At 44.5% G+C, this 12,662-nt stretch overlaps 2 protein-coding genes across 11 annotated transcripts in view; one reads left to right on the top strand and one right to left on the bottom strand.

Moving 5' to 3' along the window:
* The window catches only part of APC (APC regulator of Wnt signaling pathway), a 351,744-nt gene extending 346,274 nt beyond the window's left edge, over positions 1-5,470 (bottom strand). For both annotated transcript variants that reach the window (XM_086323303.1, XM_086323316.1), the window contains exon 1: positions 5,331-5,470. The gene's annotated coding sequence lies outside the window, so the exon portion shown is untranslated. The remainder of the gene's footprint in view (positions 1-5,330) is intronic.
* EPB41L4A (erythrocyte membrane protein band 4.1 like 4A) overlaps positions 5,444-12,662 on the top strand; it is a 293,459-nt gene continuing 286,240 nt past the window's right edge. For 5 of the 9 annotated variants that reach the window (XM_086323334.1, XM_086323332.1, XM_086323331.1 and 2 more), the window contains exon 1: positions 5,450-5,584. In XM_086323334.1, the coding sequence (XP_086179460.1) occupies positions 5,486-5,584 (99 nt within the window). In that variant the 5' untranslated portion in view covers positions 5,450-5,485. Of the gene's footprint in view, positions 5,585-12,662 lie in introns of all 9 variants that reach the window. The other 4 variants (XM_086323340.1, XM_086323337.1, XM_086323333.1 and 1 more) reach the window with 2 other exon arrangements.

Raw genomic sequence — 12,662 nt, 5'->3', positions numbered from 1 at the left:
GCATGCCGTGGGGTGGCAGTCACCTGTAAGTAAGGGTAGGGGTTTCACCAGAAAGGAGTCATGCAGGCATCCCGATTTTACTCTTCTGTCATTCAGAACTGGAGGAAATAACAGTCTGTTGTTGGAGCCACCCAGCCTGTAACCTTTTGTTTTGGCAGCTGGGGCTGAGTAGTACAGTCCTCACAGCAGGATTTGTCCTATTTATATTATTTGTAATAGTAAAAATCTAGAAATCACATAAATGAATGCATAAGCAAATTGTGGAATACACAAGTTCAAAGCAATACTACTGAGTAATACAAACGAACAAACCATTGATATACACAACAACATGGATAAATATCAAAAAATTATGCTAAGGGAACTAAAGCAGACCGAAAAGAAAAGAGTTGGCACTATTATTCCATTTATATAAAATTCTAGAGAATGTCAATAGCCGATTGTGACAGAACAATCTGAGATTGTCTGGGAGGTGAGGTGTGGTGAGGAGTGAGAGGGAGAGATTACAAAGATACAGAAGTAAACCCTAGAGGGTAATAGACAGGTTTACTAGCTCGACCATGATGATGGTTTCACATATACATAAGTTAAAACTTACAGATTGTGTACTCTAAATATACAGTTTACTGTGTGCCAGTTATAGTATTTCTGGACCAAATTTGAGTCTGCTAGCCTGGCCAAAGTAAAGCCAATCTCCTGATTGGTTGGTGGTGAAGGAAAGTTTGGTGTTTTATTGCAAGGCACTCAACATAAGGACAAGGTTCGGAGAACCAGCGGCTCATACTCAAGTCCTACACTCCCCAGTGGCTTTCAGGGAAGGATTTTTATAAAGACTAGGTGAGGGAGAAGGCAGACCTCCTGCTGATTAGTTAGTGGTGAAGTAACAGGGTGGCGTTTCAAAAATTAACATCATAAACCTTCTGATTCTAACTGGTCTGGAGTCTAAATGCTAGTGGTCAGCAGTTAACTTCTTCCACCCTGTAGGAATTTTAGTATCTTTAAAGCAACTCAATCAAGATTGCCGGGAGAAATATCAATAACCTCAGATATGCAGATGACACCACCCTTATGGCAGAAAGTGAAGAGGAACTAAAAAGCCTCTTGATCAAAGTGAAAGAAGAGAGTGAAAAAGGGGGCTTAAAGCTCAACATTCAGAAAACAAAGATCGTGGCATCTGGTCCCATCACTTCATGGGAAATAGAGGGGGAAACAATGGAAACATTGTCAGACTTTATTTCTGGGGGCTCCAAAATCACTGCAGATGGTGACTGCAGCCATGAAATTAAAAGACGCTTACTCCTTGGAAGGAAAGTTAAGACCAACCTAGATAGCATATTCAAAAGCAGAGACATTACTTTGCCAACAAAGGTTCGTCTAGTCAAGGCTATGGTTTTTCCTGTGGTCATGTATGGATGTGACAGTTGGACTGTGAAGAAAGCTGAGCGCCAAAAAATTGATGCTTTTGAACTGTGGTGTTAGAGAAGATTCTTGAGAGTCCCTTGGACTGCAAGGAGATCCAACCAGTCCATTCTAAAGGAGATAGGTCCTGGGTGTTCTTTGGAAGGAATGATGCTAAAGCTGAAACTCCAGTACTTTGGCCACCTCATGTGAAGAGTTGCCTCATTGGAAAAGACTCTGATGCTGGGAGGGATTGGGGGCAGGAAGAGAAGGGGATGACAGAGGATGAGATGGCTGGATGGCATCACCGATTCGATGGACATGAGTTTGAGTGAACTCCAGGAGTTGGTGATAGACAGGGAGGCCTGGCGTGCTGCAGTTCATGGGTTCGCAAAGCGTCAGACATGACTGAGCAACTGAACTGAACTGAACTAAAAACAACTCAAGGATATGGCTCAGAACATTATCTATAGCCCTCAAGGAGGAACTAAAAGTCCTTGACTTGGTCTCCTGGCTAAAGTACTATTCTTTTGTCTCACTTGACTGTTTTCTTGTGTTTCTGCATTTTCTCAGTTCTCTGATTAAATTTTCCCTTTGGAACCTGGAAGGCCTAGGAGGCTAAAGCCTTTCTATAAACAAGAGGCAAGGGGACACGAGGGTGGTGACTGTTCCTGGGAAGGCCACCCAGTACCCTACTTCATTTCAGTAGCTCAATAGGCTATTAGACAAAGAAAACCTGTGGCACTTCTACTCTCTCCTGGCAACTCTGTGTTAAGTGGATTTTCTTTTCTCCATTTTGATAAAGAAATGGAAAAGAAAATGCCTCATCCAAAAAAGGCTGTCATATGTACAGGACTCCACAGCTTTGAACTTTCCCTTGTGAGGAGCCTAGAACAGAACTCTGTCCCACTCCAAAAAGCTAGCTTTTCCATTACCACTGGAGGTAAAGCAAACAAAACCACAATACCAAAGAACATAAAACCGATGGCAGTAAACTCAAACCCAGCAAACAGATAATTACATTTGGGATTTATCTTTTGTTTTTTCAAGTTTCAGTTCAGTTTAGTTCAGTTGCTCAGTCGTGTCCGACTCTTTGTGACCCCATGGCTGCAGCACGCCAAGCCTCCCTCACCATCACCAACTCCCAGAGCTTGCTCAAACCCATGTCCATCCAATCAGTGATGCCATACAACCTTCTTATCCTCTGTTGTCACCTTATCCTTCTACCTTCAATCTTTCCCAGCATCAGGGTCTTTTCCAATGAGTTAGCTCTTCGCATCAGGTGGCCAAAGTATTGGAGTTTCAGCTTCAACATCAGTCCTTCCAATGAATATTCAGGATTGATTTCCTTTAGGATGGACTGGTTGGATTTCCTTGCAGTCCAAGGGACTCTCAAGAGTCTTCTCAAACACCACAGTTCAAAATGGCCAGGTGTGGGAAGGTCCATAGGAACTGCAGGGCACATGAGTGGATAGTCTTGTGGTTCTGGGCCTCTGCTCGCTTTATCGGTTTCCCCAGGGAGAACTGGAGGTGTGGTCCAGGAAGGGGCAGGTTGCATCAATTCTTCAGTGCTCAGCTTTCATTACAGTCCAACTTTCACATCCATACATGAGTACTGGAAAAACCATAGCTTTGACTTTGTCAAAACCATAGACAGGCCTTTGTCGGCAGAGTAATGCCTCTGCTTTTTAATATGCTGTCTAGGTTGGTCATAGTTTTCCTTCCAAGGAGCAAGCATCTTTTAATTTCATGGCTACAGTCACCATCTACAGTGATTTTGGAACCCAAGAAAATAAAGTCTGTCATTGTTTCCATTGTTTCCCTATCTATTTGCCATGAAGTGATGAGACCAGATGCCATGATCTTAGTTTTCTGAATGTTGAGTTTTAAGCCAGCTTTTTCAAGCTTAGGTGCTCTACTGGATATTGTCGCAAAGAATCAATCTTTCAATCATATTTGGTAATTTGGGTGAGGAATATTATATGACAGAAAAGCTTCCACAAGAAAATACACTAAAATCTAGAATAATAAGATGTCAGCTCATGGGAGGCAAAACTTTGTCAGTGCAGTCCAAAGCTGGACACACAATTTGGTTAGAAACTCAAACCTGCTTCAATTGGACAGTGAGCTTGAAAGAAAAAACAGGGTTTGATTCTTAGCTTTAGGTTAAGTTCACACCACATATAGTGGATTTATTGCTCTTTGGGGGTTGTGCTAATTCATGTTTACAGAGAGGCTTTCTACAGAAGGTTCTTTGTAGCAAATCACTATGGGAGGAAATTCCTTCCAAAGTTGCATTGTGTATTTCCATTTTACTGTGCTGAGGATGCCAGGTTTTTGTTTTTTTTCTTCAAACTAGTAACGCCCTAGGCTTTAAGTAAATTGTTCACACTTGGGCTCCGTACCTTAAAAGTGGTAGAGGAGAAAGCTCAAAACTGTCTGACGCGCAAACTCTCACTCTTTCTAATACTCGGTGTAAAGTAGAGAAACTTTCTGGCAGGCCTGCCGCAACCATGCCCGGCGCTCTCCCTAGTGTTTCCTCTAACTTCCACTTGTATTAACTCACTTCTGGTTCCCATCTGGAGAGCGCAGATTGCACCTGCTCAGAAGGCCAGCGGGAGCCCCGTTTCACCCGCAGCCCAGCCTTGGTTGCTTGTGCACGGACAGGAGTGCCCACCAGGGGGCACTGCAGCCTCGGAGCTGTTGTGCCTGCCCGTCCTGGACAGAGCCAGAGGCGCGGAGGGCGTGGGACTGGGAGCCTCGAGCGCCGGGGTCCGCGCGGAGCCGCGCCCTGCCCCTTCCTAGAGCACGCCTCAGATCTCCCCGGGAAACCGATACAGCGAAGAGAGCTCGGGCCCGGGGCCGCGAGGCGGACCGCTCCCGCGCCGCGCGGTTCCCGTGAGGACCTTCCAGCACCTCGCCATTTGACCATCTCTGCTCCGCCCTCCATCCCCAGCCGAGACCCCGCCCCAGAAGGGGCGCCCCCTTCGCGGCCACTGGGTCCGGGCTTGGCTCCCGGGCCTTTCGCAGACACCCAGGCCCGGCCCAGCTGCACCTGGGCGGCTCCTGCCCGGGGCGCCCCCCCTCGCACCGCCGAGATAACTTTCCCGGGAGCCGCCGCGGCCTGGCGCGCCCCGGGGCACACCCCGCTCGCCCGCTGGCCGCGTTCCTAGCCGGGCCGCCGGCTCCTCCGCCCACCAGCCTCCCGACCGCCGGCTTCTCTGAATTTCCTGGAGGAGCAGCACTCCGCCGCCCGGGCAGGGGGCTCTCGGAGGGAGAGCTTCAAGTTGGCCACGCATAGACCCGTGATGAACTCGGGGATCCCCAGACGGGAGCTGCGCCCCCCGACGAGCTGACCTCCACTCGCCGGTCGCGGTAAGGAGCCCGAAACCCTTTCGGACCCTTTTCCGGCTTCTCGGTGCGGGTGGGCTGGGGAGGCGGCGGTGGTAGTGGACTGAGGGACGACCCTCGCCACTGCCCCTGCGGTGGGCCGGGACGTGGTGGGGGCACCCCTGACACAAAGGAACAGCCGAGTGCTCCCGGGTCGGCGAACCGAATCGGGGGCTGCGGGGTGGGGTCGGAGCTGGAAACGCGCGCCCTCTGGGGACCCCGGAGGCGGAGGGGAGGCCGGTGCGTTGCTTCTGCGCTCCGGCGGGCGTAGGTGGAGGGGGCCGCAGGGCTTCTAGGGGCTTCCAAGTCCGAGGTGGGCCCGGAGCTCTCGTCCGTTTCTTTTCTTGCCCCTTGACCCCTTTGACAGGCGACTTTTCTCGTCCACAGGGCTGCGGGAGGGGCCGCGGCGCCCCCGCCTTCGGAGGAGCCGGAGCCGCAGGATGCGCGGGGACTCGCCGCCGCCCTCCGCGCCCAGTTCCGCCGGCGCTTCCCCGGCCGCTCCCGGGCGCTGACGCTTTCCCGGGCTTCCCCGCCCTCCTTACCTTCCGTCCGCGCCGCTCCGGACCCCGCCGGTGACTGGTGCTTTCGGCCTCGCCGCGGCGCCGACAGTCCGTTCATGCCTCGCGTTTGAGGGCAGGGGGTGGCTCAGCGGCTGGCTCGCAGCTTTCTCCGCTGGCTGAGGCCCGCCACAGCCGACATGGGCTGTTTCTGCGCGGTTCCGGAAGAATTCTATTGCGAAGTTTTGCTGCTGAATGAATCCAAGTTAACTCTCACCACCCAGCAACAGGGCATCAAGGTAGGCACGGGTCGGGGGCGTGTGCCGGGGGAGGGGCTGCGCAGCCGGGAGAGCGAGGGGGTCCGCGGCTTTGTCCCAGCGCTGTCACCCGGGCGGGGCGGCGGCGGGGCGTCTCCGCACGGTGGGAAGGCGCGGCAGCTAACCCCCGCGCTCAGGTGCGGGGTGGACGTGTCAGGCCGAGTTAACTTTGAGTCCTTCATAAAAGAGAGTAAGTTTGACGTCTGGCAGGATCGTCCATGCACCAGCTCTCAGCTGCAACCCACCGTCCTGAAACAGACCCAAAACTCTTCCCTACCTCGTTCTCCTCCCAAAGCAGCTAAGGCCCCCAGAGCTCTCAGAGAGGCGCAGAACTGAGTATACAGGCGATCCTCGGCTTTGTTGAACGACTGTTTTTTCCTTGATAGGATTACTGGGAAAGGAAAATAGCTCATTCGTTGAAACGCATGTATTAGGTGGTTGTGATTGTGTCGCCTGTGTTTGTGGTTGGGTAATGTTACGTTTGGCCGGAAAATAATTTCCTTTTCCGAAAGCAACCTGGTTTTCGCCCCATGTTTAAGTAAACATCTCTCCAAACGAGGTAATAACTTTGTGTCTCTTAGTAGGTCATTAAAATGCAATTACCTCTATTAACCTGAAGAACCCAAACAAAAAGGCTATGGGAGCTTGCAGACATCCACTTCCTTAATTTTGATGGGCTCGTGTTTACGGTTGACAACCTGAAGGAAGCGCCTGCGCGCTGGTTTTTGTCTCGCAGTAAGGTAGCTACCTAGAGATGATCGCAGTCCCGAGTGTTTTGTTGTTTTCTCTTTCTCCTTCAGTTTAAAATCACTTCGGCATTTCAGATACCTCCGCTGCTGAGTCTGAGGAGGGGAGATCGCCCTTCCCCCGCCTCTCTCTCATACAGCAGGCCGTCTGAAAAATAAAGTGAGGGCTGCCAATTGTGTTGTCCTTGTCTTGTCATCTCAGAATTTAATCCTAGTGGCGTAGACTCTGGGCGTTTCCTTGTGTGAGTTAGTTTTTAACATAGCTTAATACACACTAGAGTAACTGTTCTCTGTCAGAAGTTTCAGCTTTGAATCATTCTTGGTGTACAGAATTCTGATTTTACAGCTGTCTTTTTTTTTTTTTTTTTTGGTTAGAGAAAGGAGGTAAAAATGATCAGTTAAAGCCACAAAATAAAGTTAACCCTTTGGGAAATTGTTTTGAATATTATTTGCCCTGTAATTGTAATAAGCAAAAGTCAATCAGATTCTCAGTGTTTCCTTTTAACGTCAATAAAAGACTCTCTGGGCAAGTGTTCATTGTATACTTTTAGCTCTTTATGTTCCAACTCCCATTCCCCGCCCCGCCCCCCCCCCCCCCAACATGAAATCAGGGAAAGAACTTACAAGATGATGTAACATTCTTTGGGGTACTGTTCAAATAAAATAGGCAACACTCCCCAAAACATCATACATTTTTGATAACATATAGATTCTCTTTGGCTTTGAAACAATTAGAGAAAGATAACTCATGATCTGATACTAAAACAACAAAGCAATCTTTCTGAAGTCCAAAGTCATCTGGTATGTGAGCTTCCTATTTTATCATGAAAGCCCTATTCCTGTCAGCTGTGGAGCTTGTACATTATTCTGTCAAGAGAGCAGCCAAGACTTGGGATCAAATGGAATAATATTGTCAAAGAAACATGAATCAAAAATCCTGATCCATAATTACTTTTTATAACCTGATGGTGCTTATCTGGTTTTACAAATAGGTGAGTGATTCAAAGGCATTCACAACTTTATAATGCTGTTATTTTGGATATATGCCATTTAACTAAACAATAATTTAGGCATGCCTTTGTTGAAAGTAATCATTTTGCAGCAGCCATGCCCTCTTTCAATGTCACGAAGCACGCCACAGTTATTTTGATGGCCATATGTGTAACACAGATGTCTGCTGAAGTTAACCACATTATCTGTAGCTACTATGCTACCATAAAATGCATGTGTTAAGCACCTATCTGCTTGTGCCCGCGTGCTCAGCAACTCAGTCGTATCTGAGTCTTTGCAACCCCGTGGACTGTAGCCCACCAGGCTCCTCTGTCTGTGGGATTCTCCAGGCAAGAATACTGGCGTGGTTTGCCATTTCGTTCTCCAATCTGCTAATGGTATGTACTAAATTAAACACACACATATGTGCTTACAAATGATATAATGTATGAACAGCATCTTACATGATATTCAAACACTGAATGAGTATTATGTTTGTGTATATTATTTTTTTATACATACTTGGCATTTTCTTTAACTCCTACTTTAGTTTGTAAATGAAATAGTAAACAATTTACTACGAAGTCAATACCCAATAACTACTATTATAGTGTTTTCCTTCCAGAATAGTACTCTTGATAATTTTGATTATCGCTAACTAAAGTTAGCTAAGCATATGACATTTTCCCCTGAAATTGAAATAGAATTTTTTTCAAAAGTATTTTCTAATATTTATTTTGAGATGACCCTTTTTCACATTCTATCTTAGATGAAGACATCTAATCTTGTGTTAAAACTACATATTTTAACCCTTAATGGGAGGAATTTTACTAATTCCTAAACATTTAATAATTTGCTTGCATTACCATTATAATAATGCTTTATAAATTAAAAAGATTAGTTGTAGTAAATTTAAGTAGAAGGCATAGAAATAAGCTTTGTAAAACATTTTTTCCCCCTCTGTACTATTTTGAAAAACACTGTGGATTTGTTTAAACACCAAGTTACTCATTGAAAAGTTAGTTATAAGTGATTTTTTCCTGCAACTCCGATCAAAGTTTTTCCTTGACTTTAGGCAAAAAAATCTACATATTTGTTCCCATGGGAAGCATTTCAGCCTGAAGACAATAGTTAAACGTCTTATATCTTCAGATTCAAGTGAAAGTGAAGTTGCTCAGTCCTGCCTGACTCTGCAACCCCATGGTCTGTAGCCTACCAGGCTCCTCCACCCATGGGATTTTCCAGGCAAGAGTCCTGGAGTGGGGCGCCATTTCCTTCTTCAGGGGATCTTCCCGACCCGGGGTTTGAACCCGAGTCTCCTGCATTGCAGGCAGACGCTTTACTGTCTGAGCCACCAGGGAAGCCCCTTGTTAAGATGCGTAGCATTTAAATGGAAAATAGTTTTCTGTTTCAAAAATAATTAGAAAAATAAAACCCGGTGTCATATTCATACTAATAAGAAATAGCTGTTTGCGTTCTTAACTTACTTTAGAGGTAACCTTACCTTGTCAAACAGAAAGTCTTTTGCGTGCAGATTGGAGTTTGAGCCCTATCCAAGATTTAAAAACCCAAGTTTATATAAACTGAATGCTATTGGTTGTGTGTCGAGCCACACAATAGCTTTTAGCTGTTTGTTCTCTGCTGCTATCTCTGTTGTTTATTTTAGTAGGAATTTCTGCTGTGGTTGGTCTCTTAGTTTTTTGAGCAGTGTTTGTTCAGGAAAACTTTCATTTTGTCCTTTGTAATTTTCTGTGCTGGGGGAGGTAGAAATCTTTCTTTTTGTTCTCTTGGAAAGCAAAACTTGAATGTGACTCAGACTACTTTTATTACTTGTCATTTGATTAGCAAAAGATTTTTAGGGAAAAAAAAATCATGAGGTTTTGTGATTTAGTTCACAAAATTGCTGCTGCAAATGTGAACTAGATCAGTATTTTCATTTCAGCAAGATTTTAGTCCTCTGAGTAGTAATGTAATAAATACTGAGGTGCTTGTTTTTCCCTCAGTGTATTTGACTAAATTAATGAAACCAATGTGACAGTAAGATGGAATTTCCTTTAACTTAAAAAAACATGCTTTACTGAGATATACCATCCAATTCACACAGTTAAACCCATCCATTAACTTTTAAATGAAGTTACTTTCTGAATCATCCTGAGGTTCCTGAGGGAATATTATGAATCAGTTTTGATACTTTGATCAGAAACTTCCTAGTAAGTTAGAAAAGCAGAACTTGGGGACTTGAATTATATGCATCTGTCTTACCAACAATTGTTTCTTATACTCTATTTAGATTGGTAAATAAAACATCTAAGAAGACTGAGAAAAAGGGAAAAGCAGTAGTTTTTTGCAAATCGTATTATATTTACATATAGCTATATCTTTTAATAGCAACGACATAAGGTACACAGTCAGGGACCTTCTAAACATAGGTTTAAGCAAGTAATTGTACCCCAGCATTTCTGGGGTATAAGCATTTCTGGGTTATAAGCATTTCTGGGGTAATATAAGATTGACTATGGGTCTTGACTGGTTAGTAAGTTACAGGTGACTGGGGTAGTACACCTCTTTCACACTGCGTCTAGGTTTCTAAACCTCAAATGTGGTATCTGTGCCGTAACTGTTTAAGATGAACTACTACATAAATTCTCCCTCAAAAATTAAAAAAAAAAGATTGAAAGTATTTTTTCCAGCTTTATTGAGGTATAATTGACAAATGAATTTGTAACATGTTTAAGGAGTACAACTTGATGATATAATACCTGTATATATTGTGAAAGGCTTCCCACATCTCACCATTGTTAACACATGCACCTCTTACACCTTTCTTTCTTATTGAAAACACTTGAGATCTACTCTTTCAGCAAATTTCAGTTATATACTATAGCCTTATCCCCTGTAGATACCATGTTATACTTTTAGACTTAACTGCCCCCTCAATTTTACAAGACTTTTTCCATGAAAAAAAAATGATTAAAAATGCCATTTATTATCCATGGTTTTAAAGTGATTTAAAAGCAATTTAATGGGGAAAGCATTGTTTGTTACCTTTAGCAGATAATGACTAGCTATCCTTTTCTAGGGGCTTACACTTTTCTTGGTTGATACTAGATCACACTTTTTGCTGCCCTGTTAATTGTCCTTGAATTCTATAATATTAAGCTTAAACTGACTTTAAGTTAATTTCCAGTAGTCAGTATGGATGTTCGAGTTGGACTATAGAGAAAGCTGAGCGTGGAAGAATTGATGCTTTTGAACCATGGTGTTGGAGAAGACTCTTGAGAGTCCCTTGGACTGCAAGAAGATCCAACCAGTCCATTCTAAAGGAGATCAATCCTCAATGTTCATTGGCAGGACTGATGTTGAAGCTGAAACTCCAATACTTTGGCCACCTGATGCGAAGAGCTGACGCCTTTGAAAAGACCCTGATGCTGGGAAAGATTGAGGGCAGGAGGAGAAGGGGATGACGGAGAATGAGATGGTTGGATGGCATCACTGACACAATGGACATGAGTTTGAATCAACTCCAGGAGTTGGTGATGGACAGGGAGGCCTGGTGTGTTGCAGTCCATGGAGTCACCAAGGGTCGGACACGACTGAGCGACTGAACTGAACTTTGAACTAAATTTAAACTGATACACAGCTTTTGTTGTTTTTGAGCATGGGTGGTATCTTAATCTATTCAGGCTGCTATAACAAAACACTACAGACTGGGTGGCTTATAAACAAGAGAAATGTATTTCTCATAGTTCTAGAGGCTGGAGGTCTGAGATCAGGGCTTCCAGCATGGTTGAGTGAGAGCCCTCTTCCAGGTTGAAAACTTGTTATGTCTTCATGTGGCAGAAGGGGCTAGGGAGCTCAGTTGGCCTTTTTTTTTTTTAAAGGTACTAATCCCAAAGGCCACACCTCCTAAAGACCGTCACTTTGGGGCTTAAGTTTCCAACATACGAATTTCAGGAGGACCCAAACATTTAGACCATAGCAGATGGTGATAAAATTAAATCTAAGTTGCAGGGTCAGAAGTTCAGACTCGACTTTCCATTAGATATATGGACAGTGGTTGTTTATTTTTATTATAAAATGAGTTGGGAAACTCATCTTTTGTTCAGTGGTTCATGTCAGGTTGTATCTTCGTGGGGCCAGATGGTTCTTTGTTGTGGGATGCTGTCTGCTCCATTGTAGGATAATTAGGTGTAATTGTAGCCTCTACCCAGGAGATGCCAGTCACACCGCTTGCCTAAGTTGTAAGAAGGAAAAATACCCCCAGATGTTGCCAAATGTCTGATAGGTGAAATCACCCTCAGGTGAAAACCACTGTCATGGAGGGTAGCAGCTTCCCTTTTTCTTCTGTATTTGGTACCCAACCTTCTACACTGTATGCAGACTAACTTTCAGATGCCTTCTTTTTTCTCTTTTGAAAGAGAGTTATATGCCTCATAGGTTAGTGAAAACAATAGGAAATCTGTATCTGTAACTTGCTTAATATTCTTAGACTAGCGGGCAGTATACTGGATTGATGAAAAGCATGGGCTGTAGCATCAGACCACTAGATTTACATATTGATTCCACTGATTACTTATTAGATGTGAGGCCTTCAGAAAGTTACTTTTCTTCTCTGAATCTCAATTTCCCCATCTGTAAAATGCAAACAAAATAATACCCACTTCATGAATTCATGGTGCCTTGCATGTGATAAACACTCAGAAATTGTTGGTCTAGATTCTTCCTCCTCCTTTCCTTGTCCTCTTTTCCTTTGAGTGCTTCCTTCCTGTTTGCATATAAAGTCCAACCATCATTGTTTAAGTTAACATTCTACCTGACCTAGACCTTCAGCAGTTCTGTGTACCCAAATGACTTACTCTGTGGGTAGAACTGCTCAGTCTTCCAAACATACCTGACTTTCTTGCGCCTTATGCTTGGGATTGCTGCTGAGTGGTACCCTTTTGCCTTTCCTTAGCCACACACTCATCTGAACTCATCCTTTAAGACTTAAACTGAGCATCCCATCTGTTAGAAAGCCTTTAAGGCAGTTTGCCCTGGCAAAGCTAAGTGCTTGTCTGTGCCTTGCACACATCCTGGTATAGCACTTATCTCACTGCAAGCATCATTTCTAGATGCCTCTCTCTCCCACCGAAGCCTGAGAGCCCTTACCTGTGATCCCCAGCAGCTAGAGCTGTACACGTGTAATAGATGCGTATTCGCTGTAATTTGAATAGGAGAATGAATGGAGTATTACTACTGGAATAGGCCCAACAGGCCATGTTGAAAATCTTGTGGATAATGAGATTCCTTTGCCATTTTATTTTAACTTGAAAAGATCCTAGAAT

This window comes from Bos grunniens, chromosome 10 (assembly GCF_055505025.1).
Source record: "Bos grunniens cultivar Pamir isolate PY7600 chromosome 10, Bosgru_T2T1.0, whole genome shotgun sequence".
In the NCBI taxonomy this organism is placed as follows: Eukaryota; Metazoa; Chordata; class Mammalia; order Artiodactyla; family Bovidae; genus Bos; species Bos grunniens.
This window is presented reverse-complemented; position numbering and strand designations above follow the sequence as displayed.